At 41.5% G+C, this 25,696-nt stretch overlaps 1 protein-coding gene across 1 annotated transcript in view; it reads left to right on the forward strand.

Annotated features, from left to right (window-relative positions):
* Nucleotides 1–25,696, forward strand: part of Erich1 (glutamate rich 1) — a 78,397-nt gene that overhangs the window by 37,082 nt on the left and 15,619 nt on the right. Inside the window, exons 4-5 of the mRNA XM_027952119.2 lie at nt 21,606–22,070; nt 25,187–25,381. Of these exons, the coding sequence (XP_027807920.2) occupies nt 21,606–22,070; nt 25,187–25,381 (660 nt within the window). The remainder of the gene's footprint in view (nt 1–21,605; nt 22,071–25,186; nt 25,382–25,696) is intronic.

A 25,696-nucleotide genomic window follows, 5' to 3' on the forward strand; every position in this document is an offset into this window, starting at 1 on the left:
TAAAGACATAGAATGTTTATTGTTTCTTTTTCTTTGCTTATTATAAAATGATCTGTTAAAGTTTTATTACTTAGCTTGGAGTGGTGGTGCACGCCTATAATCCCAGCATCTTGGGAGGCTGAGGCAAGAGGATCACAAGTTCAAAGTCAGCCTCAGCAATGGCAAGGCACTAACCAACTCAGTGAGACCCTGTCTCTAAATAAAATACAAAATAGGCCTGGGGATATGGCTCAGTGGTTGAGTGCTCCTGAGTTCAATCCCCAGTATGCCCCCCACAAAAAAATTATTACTGAGCATTGTGCAATCACTAACATTTACATAAAAATTCATAAAAATGTTTGGATTTTATGAACTGGTATACTGCTACTTATTGGATATGAGTGTGTTTCTTGTTGATGCCCTTTATTCTTCAGCTACTGGGAAGCTCAGCCTTTAGCCTTTCATTGTTTTCATTCATTTGCAGTTGTTTTTCCTTGACCTCTGTTTTCTGATAGTTGCCTTTGAATCATGTAACTCATTCCTTTTAGATTAATTCCTGAAGACATTAAGTTTTCTGAGCTACGTCTTTCCCTTTTTGGAAATACACATAATCATCAGTGTTCCATAACTAATTCTCTTTAAAGTGCCTTTTAGATGTTTATGTTAGACACTGATGATATGAAGATGGCAAACAGGAACCTTGCCTTCCAGGTGGTCATACTGGTTGGGGTGGTTCATATGCAAGCCATCATGGTAGTGGCTGGTGAGCTGTCAAAGAAGAGGTGGTCCTGAGGGAACAGGAGGAGGGAGCCTGGGAGCCCCGTCTGAAAAAGGCAGAGCAGAGCCTGGGATGCTGATCTCAAAGCACAAGTCAGCCAGTAGGTGGAAGCAGGACCACACAGAGGACTCACGAGCAGAGGTATCAAGAAAACTTTGTAGAAGAGTGACAAGCTATGTGTATTCCACATGGAGGAGGCATAGATTTGTCCTGTTGCTGTGTGAATCCATGCCCCGTTGTGAGTCCAGTGGGTAGCAGGACCATATTTGTAGTCCAGACCTTCTCATTCCAGGGGAAGTAAATGAGAAGCCCACCAAGTGATAGAGAAAATACAGAACTGTTTTGAAGGGTTTCCAAGGTGGGAGCTGTTAGTCCTAGTGACATTTTGCCAGCATAAGATGAGGGAAAGCTGGGCCTGATGGTGCACATCTATAATCCCCGCGTCTGGGAAGGCTAAGTCAGAAGGATCGTGAGTTCATAGCCAGCCTCAGCAACTTAGCCAGGCCCTGAGCAACTCAGCAAGACCCGGTCTCTAAATAAAATATAAAAAAGACTGGGGATGTGGCTCGGTGTTTAAGCACCCTGGGTTCAATCCCCAGTACCAATAAATAAATAAATAAGGGAAAGAGCTTGAATGGCACCAGGGTATCTAACTATTACACAGAGGAGACATGGCGGCAGTTGTTAGGGGTGTCTCCCGATGTGGGTGGTGAGCAAGTAGTTCTGACCTTGAGGTGAAAGTCCCTGTGGGAGGTGGTGGTGTTTGCTTTTGAATGAAGCCCCCTCCAGAGAACATCATATCTCTGTGTTTCCAAGTCTGTGCATGGTCCCACTTGCGTGGGTATCTGACACAAAGCATGACACAGAAGAAAGAAGATCTTTAAAAACTAGAGGAGAAGCTTTTGAAAGTCTTTTGTAAACTCTCTTGAGCTCCCGTCATTAAGCAATTCACATTTTACATGGAGAATGCTTCTTCTGTATTTAGTTATGGCAGGTTGGCCTCCTGGACTCTAACTAGACTTGAGCTCCCTCCTCAAGATCTCCATTGAGTTTGAAAACCTGTGTCTGGCCCCTCCAGCTTTATCCAGTGTCACACCATCTTTGCTCTCCTTACTCATTATTACTATGTCAAGCCTTGAGGTGCTCAAACCCAGTGTAGCTCTGAGCCATGGTGACTCCTGTCTCTGCATCTTCTTTCACTAGCAAGGGTTAGGCATGTACTTGTGTGTGAACATACATCGGAACGTCATCAGCGCAGGTGAGTATGTTTGTTCCCACACCCTAATCTTGACATGCCTCATCAAGACCATCAGAATGCATATCTTTTTGTACTTACACTATCACAGTGAGTCAAGTCAAGGAGAGCAGTCTTGAAAACAGAACTGGATACTGCATTTCCACTGCATGAGTTGTGTATTTCATAAAACTGTTTTTCTGTTGGTATGAAACTATTATGTATTGTTCCAATAACTGATGCATTTTATTTTGTGACTGAAATAACTTCACATTTCCTTTGTAGAATTCTTGTCTTCTCCAATCAAGTCTAATTTTAAGCTCTGTGGACCTTCATTATTTCATCTCTTCTCCCAGTATGAACATTCTGTGTTCAGTCAGCCTTGTGTCACATTCATTTTATGACAGATTTGCCTTTTACATTTATATCTTCATGTCTCATTCTGTGCTGCTTGCTCTGCCCCATGTTTGTTTAACACATATGAGTAGCTAGACTGAGAAGTCAGCTTTGCAACAGATAGCAACAAGCCTTGATCCCCTTCCGTCTCCTTAGAAACAGAGTCATGACTACGATCTTTAATTTCAACTCTAGCTCTCCAGTGGACCCTCAGGCAGTTGTGGAGCCTGATGTCTTGCATGTGCATTGTTGAAAACATTGGTGATCCTGAGCTGGCAGTACCTGAAGTGTGTTCACTTGGTTTGCAATGCATCTGTCAGGACCACCACTTTCATATCCTTTTTCCCCAATTAAAGTAAATACTTATATTAGCTATTTCTTTCGTTTCCCTTTACTGATTTCACACATCCTTCCTTTCTCTAATTGACAAACGTATGTCATTTGGAAGAAACTGAGCTGAGGCATATTTGTTGGGGCGGCTAGCTTGAGTGCCACCAGAGGTGAGCTTACTCACAGGACCTGTTCACAGCAGTGGCTGCAGAGGCTGGTCTCATAATGAAAAGGGCACAAGCCCTGCCTGCAGATGGTGCCAGAACAAGTCCTGGAACCCCTCCAGAATGTTTTGTTTTAAACTAAAAAACAAGCAAGTCTTTAGGAAGGAAGGCTCTTCCTTTTCTATATGCTCTGACCTTTGGGGGCCGGGGGTAGGGGTTGTTGTTTTCCCTACAATGGAGAATATTTTGTTTATCACAAAAATGCTAATCAAAGAAAAATCAAGCATTGCAGAGGTTATACATAAAGTGAGATATCACCTCAGGGCTTGAGACAGCATCTATTAAAGTCTCGCCCCATGCATATTACGTGTACATATGGAGGATTTTACTTTTCAGTATATAGAGATATATCGTTTTTTCAAGAAGGATTAAGTATATTTTAAGAATAACTTGGTTTATAACTAGTTTTCTCTTCTCTATTGATCAACCTTCATAAGGTTCTATAGTGCTACGCTAGCACCTTTGTATATAAACACCCTTGTACAGGCATGTATGCATCATTATATTTTACAGATATGTCTGATCACCTCCTGAAGAAAATTCTTAGAAATGGAAGTAGGTTCCCAGGTTTTAAGGTGTTAGAGTCTTTGGAACAGCAGTCCCAATTTATATTCCTAAAATGTGAATTCACATTTTAGCCAGAACATCCCCTCTATGTTCATGTGAGAAAATGGTCCCGGGGGGATTCTAGTTCTAACAACTATAAACTCACAGCTTTTCCATGAAGAAACTTAAATTTTTTTTATGGCCAAGGACACTATGAACAAAGTTGAAAAAGAAACAAAAACAGGAAATATTTGCATGTTACATGGTAGATAAGTTAATTTCCTTAAAATAGAACACATTATTAAAAACCAGTAAGAAAAATCATCACCCCTATAGAATGAACCAACTTGAAATGGCAGTGCCTGACATCCGCTAGAGGCCGAGCCGGCTGGCCGTCCGCCTTCCCTGCTGAGGCAGCACCCGGGATGCTCCATGTGGGCCATTTCTACCACAGGGAGGACTGCTGTGTGGGGCTGCAGTTGTGGCTCACTGGCAGAGCGCTTGCCTAGCATGTGTGAGGCCCGGGTTCAATCCTCAGCACCACATGAAAATAAACAAAATAAAGGTATTGTGTCCATCTACAAAAAATATTTTTTTAAAAAAGAACAATTGTGATAATAAACATATAAATCATCCTCATGTGGTGCCTTATTTTTATATATTTCACACAAAACATTTGATCCATTTGAAATATATATTGTTTAGGAGAGCATGTCATACATTCTCTTAAAAAAAAACGAGGAGGGGGAAGAAAAAAAATCATTTACCTAAATTCAGCACCTTCTATTGCATTATCTGTTGATTTTCTTCAGTGAACTTAGAAAACATCTTTACAGTAAATTAATTCCCCTTTTCCTTGCATCTTAGCATCTGGGGCTGGACAGTCTCCCCTGGCAGTGGTCTGCTCATGCAGTTGATGGCAGTATCACATCCCAGCTGGTGGCATTCAGGTGTCACAGAGCCATAGCTATGCCCAGATGAAGCATGTGCCCTATAGAAACCAGGGTGCCTCTTGCCCGCCTACTGAAATCTAGAATTCTCCAGCTGTCCCCTCATTCTCCTTATTTTCTTCATAAAAGCTTCATTATCTTTAGTAATTGCCATGTTACCAGTCTATAAATTGGTTAGTTATTACTATCTCAAATAACTACTTTTTTGTATGGCCAATATTAATTGCTATGTTTCATGATGGTGCCCACCTTTCTTCTTATAACAGATTTTATGAACCTTGTGAACTCTAAAGTATGGGGAGACAGAAGATCCTGAGTCACCTAGTCTCTATATCTTTAATTTCAGCAGCAGCAAAACAGTCCCTGAGCTACTTACCTAGTGCTTACCTCGAGGTCTGTAACCAAGGATGGCTTCCACTTCTTCTCCATCATAATGGACACAGCAGAATAAGCAAGGCTTTTTTACCCTCTTGCATGGCTGGTCTAGTTGCCGTAGTCCCTCCAATATCTACTCCCCGTGCCTGTGAGATGCATCTACCTGTTAGTACTTCCCATAAGCCCTACCCCAAAGAGTTGCCAGATGCCCACCGTCAGGACATAGAGCCAGGCTGGAACACACTCATCACTCTGGCATACCAGCCACCCCCTTTAGGCTGGTATACCTCTCTGGATAACCACACTTCTGTGGAGAATTGGGGAAGACGAGAATAAGCCATTCCTAAATTCTTTATTCTATTTCTGAAAATATTGCAAGGAACTTGGTCAGTTTCACTGGAAGCCCTGCATATCTTGTGTTCCCCTTGTGCCCATCAGCCTTTCCTCCCAGGGCAGCACATCCTTCCTTCCATTCTATTTCATGGTTTTGGGTGGCTTTTTTCTTTCAACAATATGTCTAATATCTAAATAATTTAATACTAGTGTATTCCCCAAACAACATTGTTTTAGCCAGCTTTTTTGCTGCTGTGACTAAAGGATCCAACTAGCACAACTATAGAGGAAGAAAAATTAATGTAAGGGCTTATGGTTTCAGAGGCTCCATTTCTCCGGGCTGCAGAGTGTGTGGCGAAGGGAAGCAGTTCACACCATGGGGATCAAGAAGCAGAGAGAGAGAGACTCCACTCTCCAGACACAAATATATACTCCAAAGCCACGCCCTAATTCCCACCTCCTCCAGCCACACCCTACCACTTCAGTTAACACTCAGTAAATCCCTATCAGGGGATTAAATCACTGATTGGGTTAAGACTCTTACAACCCCATCATTTCTTCTCTGAACCTTCTTGCATTGTCTCACATGTGAGTGTTGGGGGGACATCTCACGTCCAAACCCTAATAAACATACATTGCACTCTCAGGTTCTGGCTGTCTTGCCTACCAGCAGTTTTTACCAGCCATAGCAGGGAAGGCAGGATGGCCAGTCAGCTCAGCCTGTAGCAGAGCAAGTGTAGCAAGTCCAACTGAGACCAGGTAAGGGAAAGGATCAGGGTCCTACCCCTGTGGGTCTCAAGACACTGGGGAAGAATTGACTATGACCCCCTTGGCCTGTGGTGAGGCTCATCATCTCTGCTTCTATCACTTCAGATTTCTTTTACTATCATTCTTTGTATTTGTTACCTTGCCCCTGGGCACCTGATCAGCTCCCACCACCCTGTGCCTGCCTTGGGCTTCCAGGATTCCCCTGCCTCTCAGTTACTGCCAAGTTAGTGCACTGCTCAGTAAAGGCTTTGGGGTGTCCTCCACCATCATCTGATCTCAGCAGAGTCTAGTTTGTCTTTCTAGACTCACTGCCCCAGGCTGCAGCCTCTTTGACAACCCTCCCCCTCCAATATACACCTTAGCCAACCAACAGCATGTGACTGCTGCCCACCCTTTGCCTCCTTTGCTTCCAGGCTATGATCAGGTCCATCCTCCCTGGAGAAATCTCAGCCTTCTCAAACTCTTCTTACCCATCCTTCCCACAGACAAAGACATGTCTTCTCCCCTCTCTCTCTCCTAATTGTGTGGTCCTTCTTCAGGGCTTTTCCCTCTCTACCTTATGGAGTCAGTAATCCTGGCCTAACACACATGTGGTTGTTGTGCCAATCAAACGGATATACGCAAACTTGCACAGATGTGCGTGTGGCCAGCTTTTCCCTCCCTGAAGTGCCCTGGCCCAGTGCTTGCTAGAGCATGTCTAAGTCAGCATTTGGTGAACTAAGCTGAATAATGATTTATACAAATAGCATTTAAGGCAGGTGTCAGTACTCTTCTGATTCATAATCACAAGAGGGTTTCACTGCATGACATGGTCTTTGTGCTCGGATTAAGCCACAGAGTCATCGGATCCAAGTCATTTGTGTGAAAGCTATTGTGCTTATTATTCCAATAGCAAGCACCAGTTGAAATAGGTATTAATTTCCAAGCTGTTGAAAGCATGAACTAAATGCACAGTTCCCATGTGCATTCTTTAAGAGTTAGACACCCATCCTTTAAATGTGTTTTGACAGAATCAGGCCTTCGATCTAAGGCAGATAGTTTTCAGATCTTACTGATGCTGTCTTAGCTACTGTTCAGCTTTTATCTTTGCTGAAAAGAGCTTGAGACGTAGCTCTGAGCATTCTGGGGTGACTGCTACAATGGGTTGCTCAATTTCCAGCTCCTTTGAGTAATAGGGTACAGCCAGGTCCAGTAGAGCCCTGTGCTGGCTCAGGCGGTGCTTCTGTGTGTCACACTTGCTCAGGATATGGCAAAGCTGGAGATGGTAGTTTTTCATTCTTGTATTAATGTGTTAAAGTGAGACACAACATTTAACTCTGTGAAAGCCTGTCGTTCCTTGTTGTTAGGTGAGGTGGCTGTGAGGTAGACTGAAGATGGAGACATCTTCGTTTAGATCAGTGACCTCCACAGCCTCACACCTGTCAACAAGTTGAAATAAAAGTCTGGACCTGTTTCATAGGGTCTGGTGTCTTGTTGGCACTTGTATTCCATACCCAGATTCTTTCTTGTCTCCATTAAGCTAACTAGCACAGCATTAGGTATTTGTTTGATTAAAGGCTATGTGGGCTGCGGAAAGGAGTGTGGGGATCCTCGAAAAACTAGGAATGGAACCACCATATATCCAGGTATCCCATTCCTTAGTATTTATCCAAAATAACTAAAATCACTATAGTGATACAACCACTTCAATGTTTATAGCAGCACAATTCACAATAGCCAAATTATGGAATCAGCCAAGATGCCTGTCGACAGATGAGTAGATAAAGAAAATGTGTGTATGTACACAATGGAGTTTTACTTGGCCATAAAGAAGAATGAAATCAAGGCATTTGCTGGTAAATGGATAGAACTGGAGAACATCATGCTAAGTGAAATAAGCCAGATGAAGAAAATCAAGGGTCAGATGTTTTCTGGGGTGACTGCTTCTCATATTGGAAGCTAGAGCAAAATAAGGGAAACAGCAGGAAGAGTCATAGGATATCATAAAGATATAGGGAAGATCTTTGGAGTAGAAGAAGGATATTGAGAGGGAGGGAAGAGGGATGGGAAAGGGGAGAAAATGCAGAATGGACTTAACAAAATCTTATGTCCACATATAAATATACCACAGGGAATTTCACTTCTTTGTGTGTGGAAAGCAAGGAGAGGATCATTGGAGTGGAATAGAAGGATGAGGGAGAGAGGGGGAAGGGAAGAGGAACAAGGACTGAAATAGAGTGGGTTAGATTTCATGCGTGTATGATCTTGTCGGGATGAACCCAACTAGTATGTATAACTATAATGCTCTATTCAAAAAAGATTGGATATTAATACCAAGAATTAGCAAATGGAATTATATCCAATTAAAAAGCTTCTGCACAACAAAGAAAATAACGTGAAGAGAGAATCTACAGAATGGGAGAGAAATCTTTAGTAGCTACTCTTCTGACAGAGGATTAATATCTAGACTATATAAAGAGCTCAAAAAAGTTAACACCAAAAAAAAAAAAATCCCAGTTAATTAATGTGAAATGAACTAAACAGATACGTTGTGAAAGAAGAAATACAAATAGCCAACAAATATGTGAATAAATGTTCGACATCTTTAGCAATTAGGCAAATGCAAATCAAAACCACACTGAGATATCCTCTCACTCCAATTAGGATGGCAGCAATCAAGAATACAAACAATAAATTCACTGTTGGTGGGATTGGGAATTAGTCTAAACACATGGAAATCAGTATGGAGGTTCCTCAAAAAAGCAGAAATGGAACCACCATATGACCCAACTATACCACTTTTCTGTATTTATCCTAAAGAATTAAAATCAGCGTATGATAGTGACACATGCATGTGCATGTTTATAGCAACACAATTCACATAGCCAAACTATGGAACCAGCCTAGGTGTCTCTCAGTGGATAAATGATGTAAGAAAAGGTGATATATCTTTATTCAGCCATAAAGAAGAATGAAATTATTTCATTTACAGGAAAATGAATGGAACTTGAGAACATTATGTTAAGGGAAATAAGCTAGACTCAGAATGTCAAGAGCCATAAATTTTCTCTCAAATGTGGAAGCTAAAAAGGACAAAAGAAAATAAAGATGGGTAACTATCTCATGATAATAGAAGTGAGGTCAACAGAGGAGAGGAAAGGGACCAGGTAGAAGAGGACAGAAAGAGGGGAAATACTGGAGAACGACATTGGTGAAATCCATTGATCATGTGCATGTATAAATATGTAGCAACAGATCCCACCATTATGAACAATTATAGTGCACCAATAAAGAATGTCAACAAGTGTATAGTCATGTTGTATGCATGTGTAGAAATATCATGCTGAATTCTATTAATGGAATTATGTATAAAATTAATATACAGTTAATAAAAATGGTCATAATAAGTAAAGATTGTGTGGGTGCAGAAGGTCATATGTTAATTTTGAAATAGCTTATCAGTGGAATCTACACAATTTTTTTAAGCCTGCTGAGGGAGGGAGGAAGGAAGGAGAAAGGGATAGAATCAAAAAGGACAAGTTTGTTCTTATTGCCCCTTGTTTTCTTAAATCACACTTACCTATTCCAAAGCATTGTTGGCACATATTCACAAAAATATTTGGATTACACTAATATTTATATCTTAGCAAAGATCTATACTGTTTCTAGATCTCACTAGAGTGATTTATGAGTACTTTTATTAGATATCGGTTAATGTGTATTCAACTAATAGAGGTTCCACAATGAGACCGTATGAACATAAGACAGGAGATCATTTTTAAAATAGAATGCAAATTGCCTAAAGCTGAAGAGACACTCAAGTATGGAAAAATGATTATAGTAATAATCCTAATTGCGAAGAAAGATCTATAGGATGTCAGAAAATACAAACATAGTCCAAAGAAGAAAACAGAACTCTTGAGGAAAGAATGAGAATTAATCTGAGGTTCTCAGAGCCCATCACATTCTCCAGGGCACAACTTAACCTCTGAAAAAGTGAGCTTTAAGTTAGTCTTCAATTCAAAAGTCCAAGTCAAAAAGAGTACTCATCCGGCACTTCTCAGTGTCAGAGCCTTTCACGTGGCCTCATCTGGTTGTGTGGTCACCAAGCCTGCTCACCCACAGAACTGAACTGCTGGTGACCTGAGCCGTCAGAGTCCTTAGACAAAGAGACCGTCCTGTGGCTACTGACGATTCCGCAGAGCAAGGTGAGAGAACGTGCCAGAACGTAGATGTTTTCCCATCTCATTTACCTTTCAGCCATCTGGATCTCACTTTTCTAGTCTGTATAACGAGGGATTTGATGAGAAACAAGTAAAAGAGCCAGGAGAGAGAAAACAGAAGGTGAGGAACTGAACAGGCACAGAACAAATCAGCAGGCCAGTGAGTGACCTGACGAAGCTTTGAGCCTCACAGGGCAGGACCCGTCAAGGCTTCCTTCCTGATTGTATCTCGTCTCCTAGCAAGAACTAGGGGCAAGAGAATGCTCATGGAGGGATGGCTGCCTCCCCGCCATCACCCTCTGCAGACTCCAGGTAAGTGGCTCTGTGGCTGGCAGCACCCTCTGACCTGAGGGTAGTTCTCATTTTGTTAAATAGGACTTGTGTTGTTCCTACCTATTCTCACTTGTTGCAGCAATACAAATTTGTTTACTGGTTACATGTGATTTCCCACGGAATTTGTACAATATCTTTGTCGCTATCCGTTCCTTATTCTTAAAAGTTATTCATGAAATATGAAAGGAAAATTTTTCTGGTGTGGGAAAAATTCATACAGTTGTTATATTCAACATGGACACTGTACAGAAATGGGACTGTGCTGGGGGTCTTAACCCTCCCTCCATCATCAACAGTGGGGAGGTTGAAGGCACAGAAAAACCCGTCCAGAAATGGTTTTAGAGAACCAGTAGTAGTCTCCTGGTTCAGCATCTACTTTATTGTGCAGCAAGAATAGCTTTTATATGGGTACCTGTAACAGTCATGATAAGCCAGGGGTAATACATACATATTACCTTACAGAAGTTAAGACACCGAGAGTCCAGAAACTGCCTCGTAGCCCAGCCCCACACCAGCAGGGGAAAAACTTCTTGTCGAAGGAACAAGGACATTGCACTTACCAGTGTTCTGACAGCACTGTGTCCCAAAACATAGCATTCAATGTTAGGACTTCCCTGTTGCACAATGAGTAAGATAAGCATTCCTCCATGAGGGTCCAAGGTTAGACCCTGCAGCTGGACTGTGGTGGAAGGATTTACATAAGACTGCTGAATCTTGAAACAGGGAAGCTGTATGAGTCTGTGAGTTTTCAATGTAAATTTCATTGCATTTATATTTTCAGTCAGTCCTTAATCCCAGGGCAATCGCAGCCTACTCAGAAACACTAGTGTTCACAAAGGTTAGCAGTTAGGCAGTGAGTTAGACAAGTTGATAAATCTCTTCTACTTGGAGATGACTGACCATATTCTGATGGCTTTATACTCCATTTCCACCAGGTGGCTCTCTTGCACACTTTGGTCCGTGGCTTCTGGGTTCCTAGTAATCCTGAGACTCACTGCATTGTGTTAGGTTGTAGTAGCACTGGCTGTGTGACATAGATAACTCCTTCACTGTCAAGGACTCTCAGTAAAATCATGGGCACCCAGTATTCCTACCTAACTTAATCCTTATCAGTCTGATTGGGAGAGAGAAACCCAGAGTAAGAGAGTATCTTTTTGTAAATGGGGATATCAACAAGTAACTCGGCTCCTGTAAATTTAAATGGGTCACAGGTAGCTATTACTTTGAGCTCCAAAGACAATTGAGTCATTATTTGTGGAGAAGATAAACAGATTTTTTTAATTCATTTTTGAGCTGTCAGTGAACCTTTATCTTATTTATTTATATGCTGTACTAAGAATTGAACTCAGTGCCTCACACATTCTAGGCAAGTGCTCTGCCACTGAGCCACAACCCAAGCCCAACAAGCAACTTTTGCTTTTGACTTTCAGAGTGCAAGGATTGTCCTGTTATTGCTCCATGTCTACTTCTATGGCATCTAAATCTAAGCGGTTTGTGGGGAACCTTGTAGGTCAAAAGTCGGAGATATGGGCAGCCTCTGTCAGGTCTCCTCTCATCCTGTAGGAGCTCTGTCTCTTCTCACTTGAATAAATCCTACCCTTTCAAGAAAAATGAAGAAGAGGAAGTGTAGGGAGAAGAGAAGGAGAAGGAAAAAGAAGTTGTAAGATCCTTATTCATGGAGAGGTGGTAGGTCAGTATGTAGAAAAAACAGTTTCTACCAATAAGTAGCAACTGTTATCAGTACCTGGACCATGTGCTGTGGGAACACAAAGGATTGGGCAATTGGGAGAGTTTAGATAGGACATGAAATTTGAGCTGGTGCTTGATAGTTAACAAACTGTTACTAGTAAACAAAAGGATTGGTTGGTTTTAGACAGAATGATTATGAAAGGTCTGGTTTGTTTTGGATGAAAAATGTCAGCATCAAACTTGTTGTTGTCTTTTTTCATTACGAGTTGATTCTGCATGAGCTGTATTCTCCTTGTTTAAATGGCTCATGTGTGTGTACCATCGCCTGAGAGATGATCTAACATTAAAGGAGAAAATAAGTGGAACTTGACATTGACTTTATTGATTGCATGTCATATATTTTTATTAGCATACAATACTGTTTTTCTTTTTTTTAATATTTTTTAAAATTTGTTTTTAATATTTATTTTTTAGTTTTCGGCGGACACACTTGTTTGTATGTGGTGCTGAGGATCAAACCCGGGCCGCATGCATGCCAGGCGAGCGCGCTACCGCTTGAGCCACATTCCCAGCCCCTACAATACTGTTTTTCAAAAGAAATGTTGAATGATGTCTCTTGTCTAAATTAATGAGAAACTCTTCAAAATAGATAACATCAAAACTTATACTTGGGAAACGTTACAGGTATATGCTTTTTAGAGAAATAGTTTTTAAGCATTTGGCTACTGTTTTAGATACGAGAAGATAGTCAGCAACCATAAATTTAGGACAGTTAAATTTTCCTACAGTAAATAGTGTCTGACATCTATACGAAAATCAAGAGGTGGAACATGAGTGTCAAAGCATAAGCAAAAGTACTGAAACAGACTTTGGGTAGTGAGTATTCATTCAGATTAATTAGTCATGCCTTTTCCCCAGAACAAAACAAAAAAGGCAGTTTGTCAGTCTAGCATCTAATACCAGAAGCATTAGGGCACACTTTATGACTAATTATTGATGAACAGTATAAAAGTACCATAAAATCCAGTCACATTCTAATAGAAAAGGGTTTGAACAAAAAACCTCTTGGGATTGTTATAGAGAGTTGAAAACACAGTTCCTGAACAATTCTAATCCTGAGGGTGCTCACCTGTGAGCGCTCCGGGCCCTGGGACCACTGCCTCTGCGGCTGCAGGACTGGACAGAAACCCAGCATGGCGCCTAGTCAGCTTCACCATGAGGGCTTGTCCTGACAGGACTTCTGTGGCTGGGCTCCACAGTTCTGCATTTTCTGTCCCTTAGGTTGCCTCTCCCATCTCTCACCAGTGCCCTTTGCTCAGAGTATCTGTGCCTCAGTTTAGTTTCTGGGTGGTCTGTGGTCAGTGCAGAGTTGAGCATCACACGCTCTCCTTGACCAGGCTCTGGGGAGGAGAGGAGGCTGGCGGGTCCTGCTTTGCTCTGAAGCTTGGGAAAGGCTCTCCCACTGGGTCCCCTTGCAGAAGACTCCAGCCTGTCTGCTGAGTCCTGAGAGTCTGCACTTCACCCTTGTCTTTTCCTTCCTTTTTCAAGGCTATGTTTAATCTATTTAAGCCACTTATACCTTGATATTAAATAATTTGAACAAGTCTTTTCTTCATTTATACTATTTTACTTTCTTGACTTTCCTATTCTTCAAGTTTAAAAATAAATTAACTTCATCTAATTTTAATTTTTATTTAATGACTTGCTTCATGATTTTATTCTAATTCAGGTATTTAGCACTTTATTGCCCTCTTTTAAATCCTTTATTGTATAGCTTGTGAAATTCTTGTCACTTTGTTGGTCATTTTATGGAAAGTTAACATAGAAAATTAACAAATATAAATGTGAGTGTTTCATAGACTACACATCAGAGTGTTTTATCAGTGAGGCACTGCCTGCCCACTCTGCCATTATGTGTCTATTAGTTTTCAAGACTCAAATATACAAACAGGACAAATGAACACATTTCCTGAATACATGTAATTTCAGCCTATTAGAAACTAACATAGAAAAGGTAAAGATTATTTCAGTATCAAAATATTTTTTAGGAAAAAATGGAAGAACTAATTTTTTTAAGATTTTTTTAATAACTCTAATTAGGTATACGTGACAATAAAAGGCATTTTGATCCATCACACATAAATGGAGTATAATTTCTCATCCTTCTTGTACATGATATAAACTCACACCAGTTGTGCAATCATATATGTATATAGGATAATGATATCCAATTCATTGTTATCCTTTATACTCCCATACCCCCTCCCCTCCCTTCACTCCCCTCTAAATAATCCAAAGTATCTCTCTTCTTCCCTAGCCACCCTGCTTATTGTGAATTAGCATCTGCATATCAGAGAAACATTCAACCTTTGGTTTTGTGGGATTGGCTCATTTCTCTTAGCGTGATACTCTCCAGCTCCATTTATTTACCAGCAAATGCCATCATTTCATTCTTCTTTAAGGCTGAGTAATATTCCATTTTGTGTGTGTGTGTGTGTGTAAAACATTTTCTTTATCCATTCATTTGTTGAAGGACACCTAGATTGGTTCCATAGTTTAGCAATTGTGAGTTGAGCTGCTATAAACATTGATATGGCTGCGTCACTGTAGCGTGCTGATTTAAAGACATTTGGGTATCACTGAGGAGTGGGATAGCTGGGTCAAATGGTGGTTCCATTCCAAGTTTTCTGAGGAATCTCCATGCTGCTTTCTACAATGCTTGTACCAATTTGCAGTCCCACCAACAATGTATGAGTGTGCCTTTTCCCCACATCCTCGCCCACGTTTATTGTTGCTTGTATTCTTGATAGCTGCCATTCTACGGGAGTGAGATGGACTCTTAGAGTGGTTTTGGTTTGCATTTCTCTGATTGCTAAAGACGTCGAACACTTTTTCATGTATTTGCTGACGGCTTGTTTTCTTCTGTGTAGTGTCTGTTGAGGAGGAACTGTTGCCGAAAGCTCTGTTCTTGTCTCTGATGCCAACCCAATAATGAGGACATAGTCTTAAGGAAAAGGGGGGAAAAGGTTTATTTGCTAGCCAGGGGGAAACACAGAGGACCCCTGTCCCAAAGGCTGGGGTTCTGCCCATCAGCAGAAACTGGGGGCTTTTAAAGAGGTGATTCAGAGAAAATGAGAGACGAAAGGAAAGATGAGGGAAAAGAAGATCAGTGCTGGGAGAAGGTCAGAGAAGGTCAGAGACGAGAAGATCCGGGAGAAGACAGTTGGGAAAAAGAAGAAAAAGTGTAAGTTTCCAAGCCACAGCGGATGTAGTCAGAGCATCAGATGAACCCCTGTTACAGAACCGATCTTTATGAAATGATTCAGTAATATATATTTGACTCCATACATATCAAGTATTTATAAAGTGAATACCTAGCTCACAGCAGATATGTACACTTCACGTCTGATGACAGATCAATCTTTCCCATCATGGTTTCTAACTGCCACCAGGCATCCACATTTAAAATCATGAAAAAGTCAGTGTCTAGACTTGTGTTTTAACCCAACTTCTTTTTTATACTATTAAGATTCCTTGTATTTTTTCAATGTCATTGGGAACGAAAAGCTAAATCATCTCTGTAACTGGAGCCTGTTTTATTGTAACATGGTACAGCTTCTTACTCCAGCATTTCATCAGAATGTAGGTGATGATTAGTATCTCAGAGAATTTTGAGAAATTTAGATTATTTTTAAAATTAGCATGTCTGGGAGGTGTGTTTTGGGGAGTCTTCAAACTGTGTGCTTCTCAGATTGTAAGTAGTCAGACCTCTGTGTAAATCCCATCCTTGCTTTCCACGTGCCCATTTTCCTGTAGATTTCATTTTCTTGGTGTGAAGAATTGAGTCATATGCCTCCAAACACTGGAGCAAGTCACTTGAGAAGGGAGCTGGCAGATGCAGTGCAGAGTGTTAGGCTGCCTCACAAGATCACATGTGCCTTAGAGCTGGCCTCAGTAGGAAGGAAGAACCAGAGAGGGGCTTTCAGTTGTCTAAATAAAGCTTTAGGTGTCCTTTTTCCTTGACTCTGTGTCTGCAGGGACCTTCCTGGCATCTAAAAAGCTAAGCTTTCTTTACTTTTCTTTCCTTCTTCGCTGCTCGGGCCCATTGGCAGAACTTAGGAAGCTAGGATGGGGGTGGTTCAGTGGTAGAGTGCTTGCCTGGCGTGCGCCAGCCCCTGGGTTCAACCCCAGCATGGATGGGGTGGGAGTGGGCAGAGTTTCAAAAAGAAAAAAAGAAACAAACGCACACTTGGGAAGCTGCAAGGCAGTCATCAGTGTCGGCCCTAGGAAGTGGGTGAGGACAGGGACTCTCCCGGGCCAGAAGCTGGGCCTTTTGTGTTAACCTTTCTTTGGAGCTGCGTGACTCAACCTACTCAGGGTTCCACCAGGAGCTTGCAGCACAGTTGGGGCTGTGGTGTTCCCACTCCACAGCCCATGAGCTGAGGCCCTGGTCACTGCATCTCAGACTGGTGCTAGAATCTGGCTCACTGATCTACACTGGAGCCACACAACTCTGTTGTACCCCCGTATTCCGACATGCTATAAATAAAGCATGACTAAGTGCCCTATCTACCCATCTTTCATTCTCAAAAAGACTCTATACTGGTGTTGCCTTTGATGTTGTCCAGTGTGGATAGTAGGTTACCCAAGCACCCTGTGATCCTCCCTGTGGCCAGACAGGAGAACAAAGGAATCACATAGATCTTAACCTTGGAATGATGATAACTGGGCTTGGGGGAGGCACTGATCTGGTGCATAGAAAAGAGGGAGGCCAGGGAATGATGCCCATGTTGACTAGAAAGCTAATCAGGAGCTCGGCTGGGAAGAGAATGGCAGCCTATGAAGGGTTAGAAGGAATTCTAGACAAAGCTGGATGTGGCTGGGCTGAAAAGGGATAATGCTGAAGTCTTGGTAAGAGAGAGGAACTCACATTCATGTAAAAACAGCCTGAGTTTATCTCTAGGTCATTGAGCATCAAACCTTTTATTTCTTCTTTGCTTTTTTCCCCTCCTTCCACATGTCTATCCATCCATCCTCCAAAGCCCAACTGGGAAGTTATTGTGAATTGATGGAGAACAGTACTTTAAATGCCAATGGGAGTGTGTACCACACACCGGTAATCCAACAACTTGGGAGGGTGAGGAGGAGGATTTATATTCAAGGCCAACCTGGGTGACCTAGCCAGAACCTGTCTTAAAATAAACTTTTTTTTAAAAGGGCTGGGGGTGTGGCTTAGTGGTGGTATAACAGTAGTCCACGCTGTGCTTTGAATATAACCCTTACTGCTCTGCCCCTGCGACCTGTCTTTTTAAGATGCTTCTTTCTCTTCCTCTATCCATGCTCCTACCTAATCTCTACCCTTTCCTAATCTCAAGGGAAGCAGGGTTACTTCTCTTCCCCATTTTAGGCAGTGTTATCTGTCCTTGACTTTATACCTATCATAGGAACAAAGTAATCCAGACTTTGGGGATGGCACCAAAAGATCTCAGAAATGACTGTCTCCCAAATTAACAAGTGAATTACAACACCAACAGAGAACACGTGGAATGTAGCCTTTAAATCATCTCTTTAACCCCCCCCCCTTCTGGACTGGGGTTGTGGCTCAGTGGTAAAGTGCCCGCCTAGCATGTGCGAGGTCCTGGGTTCAATCCTCAGCACCACGTGACAATAAATAAATAAAATAAAGGTATTCTGCTGATGGCAGAATCACAGCCCTTGGTACAGAAGTCCTCTGTGCTTCTCCTTTGCTAGCAAAGCAATGAATCTTTTTCCTTTTTTCTCGAAACTGTGTCATCTTTATTGGATTGGCATCAGGGACAAGGCCCGAGCTTTTGGCAACACTAGGTGGAGTGGAGGGTCCCTGTTGCTGTGTGGGGTCATCTCCTCATCTGTGGTGATCAGGGAGGTAGCCTGTTGTGGCCTCCAAGTCAGTATTTACTCATCAAGAACTCGACAGCAGTATATCTTTGAGGTAAACATTTCTTTAAGAATGGATATTAAGTTGGCTTGGCAGCACACGCCTGTAATCCCAGCAGTTTGGGAGGCTGAGGCAGGAGAATCCTGAGTTCAAAGCTAGCCTCAGCAAGGGCGAGGCCCTAAGCAACTCAGTGCTACCCTGTCTCTAAATAAAATACAAAATAGGGCTGGGGATGTGGCTCAGTGGTCAAGTGCCCCTGAGTTCAATCCCTGATACCACCCCCCCACCCCACCCCACCCCCGCAAAAAAAAGTGGAAATTGAGTCCCATTATGTAAATGGAATTTATAAAATGAGGTCTTTGGTTTCTATTTATTTTCTCTTCTCCACTGCTCTGTTTTTGAACAGATTTTGGTTTTTGATTAATGTTGTTTTCTTTCCATGTTATTCACTTGATCATGCTTAATACAAAACAGATGTTTTTATCACTTTTTCATTGTAGAAAGAGAAATGCCGTTTATTAGCCTAGAAATAGAATCACTGGACTTCATCCTACACATTACAGTGGAGCCACCTGAGTATTTCTGAGATGTTACTTTTAAAGAGCAATGTGTGTAATTTGTCTTTGAGTGTGAGTTCTAAGTTCCTTGGTTTGAACTCTTTTTAAAGGTGTATTAAAATAATAGTAAAATAATAGAAATTTTTTTAAATAATTTTTTTAAAAATAGGGCTGGGGTTGTAGTTCAGTGGTAGAGCACTTGCCTAGCACATGTGAGGCACTGGGTTCCATCCGCAGCACCACATAAAAAATAAATAAAGATATTGTGTTCATCTACAACTAAAAAAAATTTAAAAATAAGTAAAATAATAAAAATAAATTAATATTAAGTGCCCACACAAATTTATATGAGAAAATTGATAAATATTGTTCCAGAGCATTTTTGCCCCGTCCACTTTTTGAGGTCTGATTTATAGTCTTTTTAAAATAGACTATTAGTATGATCATCCTCAATAGGCCAACCCTTTATATTACAGTCTGACCCCTTAAAAAGAGAAAAGGAGCCACACAGAATGAATCTGACGTGAGCTCCGTGGCTGGGGAGCTGTCCCAGCCAGGGAAAAGTGTGGAGAGCATCCCAGAGCTGCTTCCAACTGCTCTCCTTAGTGGGTGTCAGGGCGCTCCTTCTGACCCCCACTGGGCCTCCTTTGGGGTTATGAAACACTCGTGGAATCTCTCATCCAAATTAATGAAGTAAAGTATGTTTTTATTTAAAAAGACACCAACAAAAAGAAATTTTTGTCTTTTCAAAACTGAACCTAGGGAATAAAGTTTTTTTAATATTAGTATTTTTTAGACCATCTCAAGGGTCGACTATTTTTTCAGAGATATTTGCACCCAGGATTCGTTTGTCAGCTGCGCTTATTAGCAGGTCCCTGACACCAATACTCACACTTGCAGATGAAATGGGAAATACTGTATTCAAAAATCCATTGGTGATTGAAGGAAAGCAATGAAATACACTAATTATGTGCTGGACCATAATCCTGTATCATGATATTATGAGAAGGAGTTTTGGCTTCCTGCCGAGTTTGAGATAGCAGTAGGTTTCATAGATACGGTTGCTAAGTATATCAGGAGAAAACTGGGAACTCTCATTCAAAAATAGCAGTGGAATTAGTCATCATTCATTCCCGTCACACAGTGTCTGATCTGACAATGCCACAAAACACAAAGCTGGAGAGGGGCATCTGTGTCAGATGAGAGATGAGTTCAGTGGATATTAAAGTATGCATTGCATGTATGTAAGCATGATGTGCCTGCTTAGTCAGCTTGATGGGAGACAGGCTGCATACTGACTTGACATGTATAGGCAGGGGAAGAGCACTGTGTTCTGTGACCACAGCTTTGTCCCCTAGCACTTGGCCAGGCGGCTCCCTGTTGAGTTTATTGAGAAAACTTGGGTGATTGTGAGAGCTGCTTTGAAGAATTTAACATGGAAGACAAATTAGACATATTCTGATTTCAGAAGGGAAATTAGTATAAACTCAGTAGAAATCATAGGAAAACATGTTTTTGTCCAATCTAAAAATATCTGGCCTTCATACAGTATTTCAAAAATTTCATGTACATTACTTAATCTTGATTTCTCATAGGGATCTGTCATGGGGTAAGATGTGGCTTAGAAAATTGAACAAGAACTTCCTAGAAATGAGAGTTGTCTGAAAACCCAAGCACTGCAAAGTGCAGTGGCTAGCTTTGCAGAGGCTGACTTGCTCTGACAGGGCCTGAAGAAGGCATGAGTGTCCTTCACACTGCGGTAGGGATCAGCTCTGCGTGCTTGGCGACCTTCAAGGGGGCACACATGTGCAGGATTCTACATCACTCTTTCTTCCTTTCCAGATGCACCCTTGATTATTGGTGTCTCCATCTGTGAACTGTGCCTGATCCACTCATCTGAGACCCTCCTTCTGCTAACAGTGACTTATACATCCACATTTCTCCTTACTGGTGCTTCTGGCTGACACTGTGTGCCCTTCTGGATCGCTGTGCCCCATTCTTGACACTGTACCCCACCCCCATCGAGCGGTGTGTCCCTCCCTCCTTTATTTATTTTTTTTTATATTTATTTTTAGTTTTCGGTGGACACAACATCTTTATTTTTTTTATTTTTATGTGGTGCTGAGGATCGAACCCAGCACCCCGTGCATGTCAGGCGAGCGTGCTACCGCTTGAGCCCCAACCCAGCCCTCCCTCCCTCCTTTCTACTTCTGGCACCCTTCAAGTGAGGTGCTGCTCCCACCAGCACATGAGGTTCGGGTGTGAATCTCTTTTCCCATTCTGTGGTGTCACAGTGGCAGTTTGCAATCAGTCATACTGGAAATATTTATATCAGGAAAATTGGCAAATAATACATCTCAGGACTTTTCTACCCAAAGACTGCTTGTTTTCTAATTTTTGCAAGTAAAAAGTTGAATGATTTTTATTAAAATGTAAACAGTACAAAAATTCATGAAAATTTTCCTATGGCTATCAGAATGAAATTTTACACCTAATAAACATCAACTCTTATATCCTTAAAAACATTCTAGGTGTCATAATTGTAACAGCTGTGTGTATATGTCTATATGTGACTTTGTTTTGGGGGAGGGAATATGTAGACTGCTCAATCCCAGGATCTTGGTAGCATAATTATTGTGAGGAAAGGTTGAGGATCAGAAGCAAATAATTTAGATTCTTTTTCTACTAAAATTATAAAATCCCAATGAAAATTTATTTACCTAATACATGTTTTGTTTTGCTTTGTTTTGTTTTAATACTGGGCATTGAATACAGGGGCTCTCCACCACTGAGCAACATTCCAGCCCTTTTAATTTTTTTATTTTGAGGATCTCCCTAAATTGCCCAGGCAGGCCTTGAATTTGCAATCCTTCTGCCTCAGCCTCCAGAGTCGCTGGTATTATGGGCAGGTACCATCCTGCCGCGCTAACCTAATACTTTTGTTATGGTTCAAGTACATTGAAAACTCTTTATATGATTTTTTTTTTAAAACAGATCAGGATCCTCATGGTCAATCAAAAAGAAGAAGAATTAGAAAGCATAAATTAAAGAAAAAATTTAAGAATCCTAATAATGTTCATATAGAACTGGCAGAATTAGAGAAACAGCAGAATCTTTTACAACAAATACAGCCACAGCCGACAGATGGCCCCATAATGAGCAAAAATAAGAAAAGGAAGCTAAAAAAGAAGCGGCAAATTAGAAGGAAGAAAGCAGCTGGCGTCGTAACCAGGGCCACTGGTGTCAGCTTCCTGTACCAGCCTGAGGAGAGCGGCAGTGAACAGGACGACCTGAGGGGTGCTACACGAGGAGTCCAGGACAGCAAAGAGGCTGCCTCAGCAGAGGCCAGCCAAGAAGAAGATGCGGCCACCACCCAGGAAGACGTTGAGATTCACAGTCGAAAGGCAGAGGGCATCCTGAACTTTCTGAAATCAACACAAGAAATTTATTTCTATGATGGTATGTCTTTTCCTGCTTTCCTTTGAATAATACCATCCACTTTATATTTAGGAAAAAACAAACATAGTAAAATACTTAAACATTTGTAGTGTAAAATGCATTAGAAAATTCAAAGTAAACAATTAGTTTCAAAAGAAAAAATCAGAAAATTTGCATTCTTTCCACCAGAGAGCAGAACTAGCACATTACTGTGCTGTGTTGTTCCTCCTTGTGGCCTAAGGGGGATTGCCTAGAGCAGCAGCACTGCCAATGCAGGGGAGCAGCAGCTCCAAGCATGGATGGGCTTGCATTCTTCATTCCTCCAAAATCAGGTTTGGGAAGCATTCATGTTGTATAGTTATAAGGTCCTTCCTTAGCATCTGGATGGCCATCTTAAGTGACAGCCATTTTAAGGAAAATGTTTCGCTTTCCCGCCCAAGGGCATTTCTGAGAAAGGCTCACCACTCCCTCATACCAGCCCTAACCAACCCCCATTAGGACCGCCCACTCCTGAGCCTCCCCATAAAAGTCCCAGAACTCACGCCTGTTTAGCCTCTCTCTTCTACAGAGAGATGGCCTTTATTGTCAGCTCTGACAAATGAACCCTCTCGTGTGTATCTCTGCCTGTCTCAGTCTTTCATTTTTCACTTACCCATCTCTTGTTCCTCACTTTCCCTTCAGTAGTGTTTTTCTAAATAAAGTTAAATCCAGTTTGGAGATTTTGATTTTCTGTTTGTTCATAAGCTATTAGAGAAGTAAAAGAAGCACAACTCTCTCCTTAGGACACATGTGTTTTACTCTTTCACATGTAACTTACTGATTTGTTTTCAATAAACATTTTTTGAGTGAATATTTGTATTGATAGAGTATATGAAAAATAAAAATTGAGTTATTCCCAAGGACAACAATTGCTCACATTTGCATAAGGCTTTCTGAACAACAGAACTCAGGACTAGAAAGAAGCCAGTGCTAACCACACAAGAGTGTGGTCGGACCCAGAACACAGGCACTCCAAACCAGCCATTTTCCTATTTGGATGATACTGCTAGGAGATCTGGGGGAGTGTGGTGAGTTTAGTAGATCCAAATGCCAGCAAGACATTTGACAGTGTTCTTACAAATCAAGAAATATTGGCCATACAATAATGTGAGCAGTAAGTAACTGATTTAAAGAGTGATTAAAAAAAAATACCATTTAATAGATGTGTTTTAACCAGGAGGTGGTTGCAGGTGACATTCACCTTTTCTCTTCAGCATGTTTATTAGTAGTTTACTAGAAGGACACAAGTAGAGGTAGGATTCTGGAGATCTCAGTAGACATCTCATTCTGTATATTATAGAGGAGCTTGTAGCAGACTAGTAGTTGGACCAAAAATAAGTAGAAAAGACAGATTAAAAATTTAAAAATCTGGGCTGGGGATGTGGCTCAAGCGGTAGCGCGCTCGCCTGGCATGCGTGCGGCCCGGGTTCGATCCTCGGCACCACATACAAAGAAAGATGTTGTGTCCGCGGAAAACTAAAAAATAAATATTAAAATTCTCTCTCTTCTCTCTCTCTCTCTCTCTAAAAAAAAAAAAAAAATTAAATCTGTTGAAATAATACAAAAGCTTCAGAGGAAACCAGCTCCAAGAACACAAAATCCCAGACACCCCCTGGGGAGGTGAGCCAGCATCCATAGCCAACTTCCTTCAAGGTAGTTGCCATTTCTTGGGTGTGGGGCATTTGAGGGTTTAGGGAAAGGATCCAGTGGAGCCTGGTGGGTAGAGGGCAGACAAACCAGTAGAGTATTTATCAAAGTAGAGTGTTCAGAAACAAGTGAGAAAAGAGGCCAGAGAATAGAGCCCGACACTGATGGTTTCCCTGAAAACCTTTGCCAAATTCTGAGGCTGGAGGTGGAAGGTAACAGGACCTCTGGGTAATCTTGAGAATCTGAGCATGCAAGAGTTCACTCCACACTTGAGCATGGCTCCACAGGCTGTGTCCTCAGAGCCAGGCCGAGCAGAGGTGCATCCTTCCCTTGGTGGGTCCCATCCTTGATGGGTCATACTGACCCTCCCCTCTCTGCATAGCAGAGAAAAGGCTGAGCCCTCTCTGGAGGAAAATATTACCCAAGACCTTTGTGATTTTTTAAATGAGCATTTACCAACATGCCAAGAGACATAACCAAAAAACCCCAGAGTAGCAGAGAGCATGATAATAATGTTGTCAAGAGACTTAAAACAACTTTAATTAAGATGTTCAAGTGAAAAACATTAGATAACATTAAGACCATCAAATGGAAATTCTAGACCTGAGAAATATGACAACTGAAATTCATAACTAAAAGATGAGTTTAAAAGCAGATCAGATTCAACATAAAAGAGAATTAGCAGCTGGGGGGAAAGGTCAAAGAAAGTCCCCAGGATGAGGGTGTCAGGATGGGAAATATAAAGAAGCCTAACACACATGGACATAATGAGTTCTGACGTCCATGTAGCTGGAATCCAAGGTTGAGGAGGACGGACCGACCAGGAGCTGTATCTAGAGAGGATAGTGGGATTTTCCAAAATGATAAAAAGAGACGGTCACAGATTGCGCCAGTTATGTGGACTCAAGCAAGGTTAACGCCAACACCACACCTAAGCATACTGTAGTCCAACAGCTGAAAAGCAGTGATAAAAATTTCAGAAACAACCAGAAAAAAGCACACATTGTCTTCACAAGACCAACACCTAAACCACTTGCACGCCTTCAGCAGATAAAAGAGAAGGTAGGTCCCTGCACGAATGATTCTCCTTGATTAACCTAAATGGTCAGTGGTCTTGCTCTGGTTTTTAAAGACATATGACGTGGCTGGGGAGAACTTGGTTTTATTGCCTGGTTTTCATGATGGAGTTTTGTGTCATACTTGGAAGATGTTTTTAAAAATCAGACATAAAAACAGATCCAGGTTTTCATTGTCATTCAAATAGTGGACGCCTCTTATCTTTGTTCACTTGTCAGAGATCTCTGATTCTCTCTCCTGATAGCTTTCTATATTCCTGAGTCTCATTTTAGGTGGAATGTATGTTTGAGGCTTCTTTAAAAGGTAAGAATTTGTCTCCAGCTTACAGAAACAAAACTATGACTGTATTTCTCAGTAATGCTGACTTCTTCCAGGTGTTGCCCAAGACACAGATTCCGCTGTCTCAGCAGAGAGTGCTAAAGAGCTGCTCACCTGTCTTGAGTCTCGCAGCATGTCTCCCTCTGACGTGTCCATTCTGGATCACATGAGAACGCTGCTGCTTCTGCAAGACACTGAGAGACTGGAGCATGCTCTGGAGATGTTTCCAGAGCACTGCATGATGCCCCCCGGTAAGTACTGAGCCATTATTCATTGTGCTGCTCCAATACACTTGTCAAGGTTTTCCTCTGAAAACCCACCAAAACAGCAATGGACTAGAAAATACAGCAACTCACATATGGTTTGGAAGAATAGAATCCCATGGAGATACAGGCTTTTTGTACCTCTGCTTGATGTAAAAGTGTTTCTCATAGTATATGCAGAAATATATATGCCATCTAGTTTTCCAGACTTGTAAGCTATCAATTCTTAGAGCCAATTTTCCTAAGTTAAAAAAAAAAAAGTGGAAGAAGTCATTTCTTCCTCTTTTCCTTCTCTTCTGCTGC

The sequence above is a fragment of the Marmota flaviventris genome, chromosome 3 (assembly GCF_047511675.1).
Source record: "Marmota flaviventris isolate mMarFla1 chromosome 3, mMarFla1.hap1, whole genome shotgun sequence".
NCBI lineage: Eukaryota > Metazoa > Chordata > Mammalia > Rodentia > Sciuridae > Marmota > Marmota flaviventris.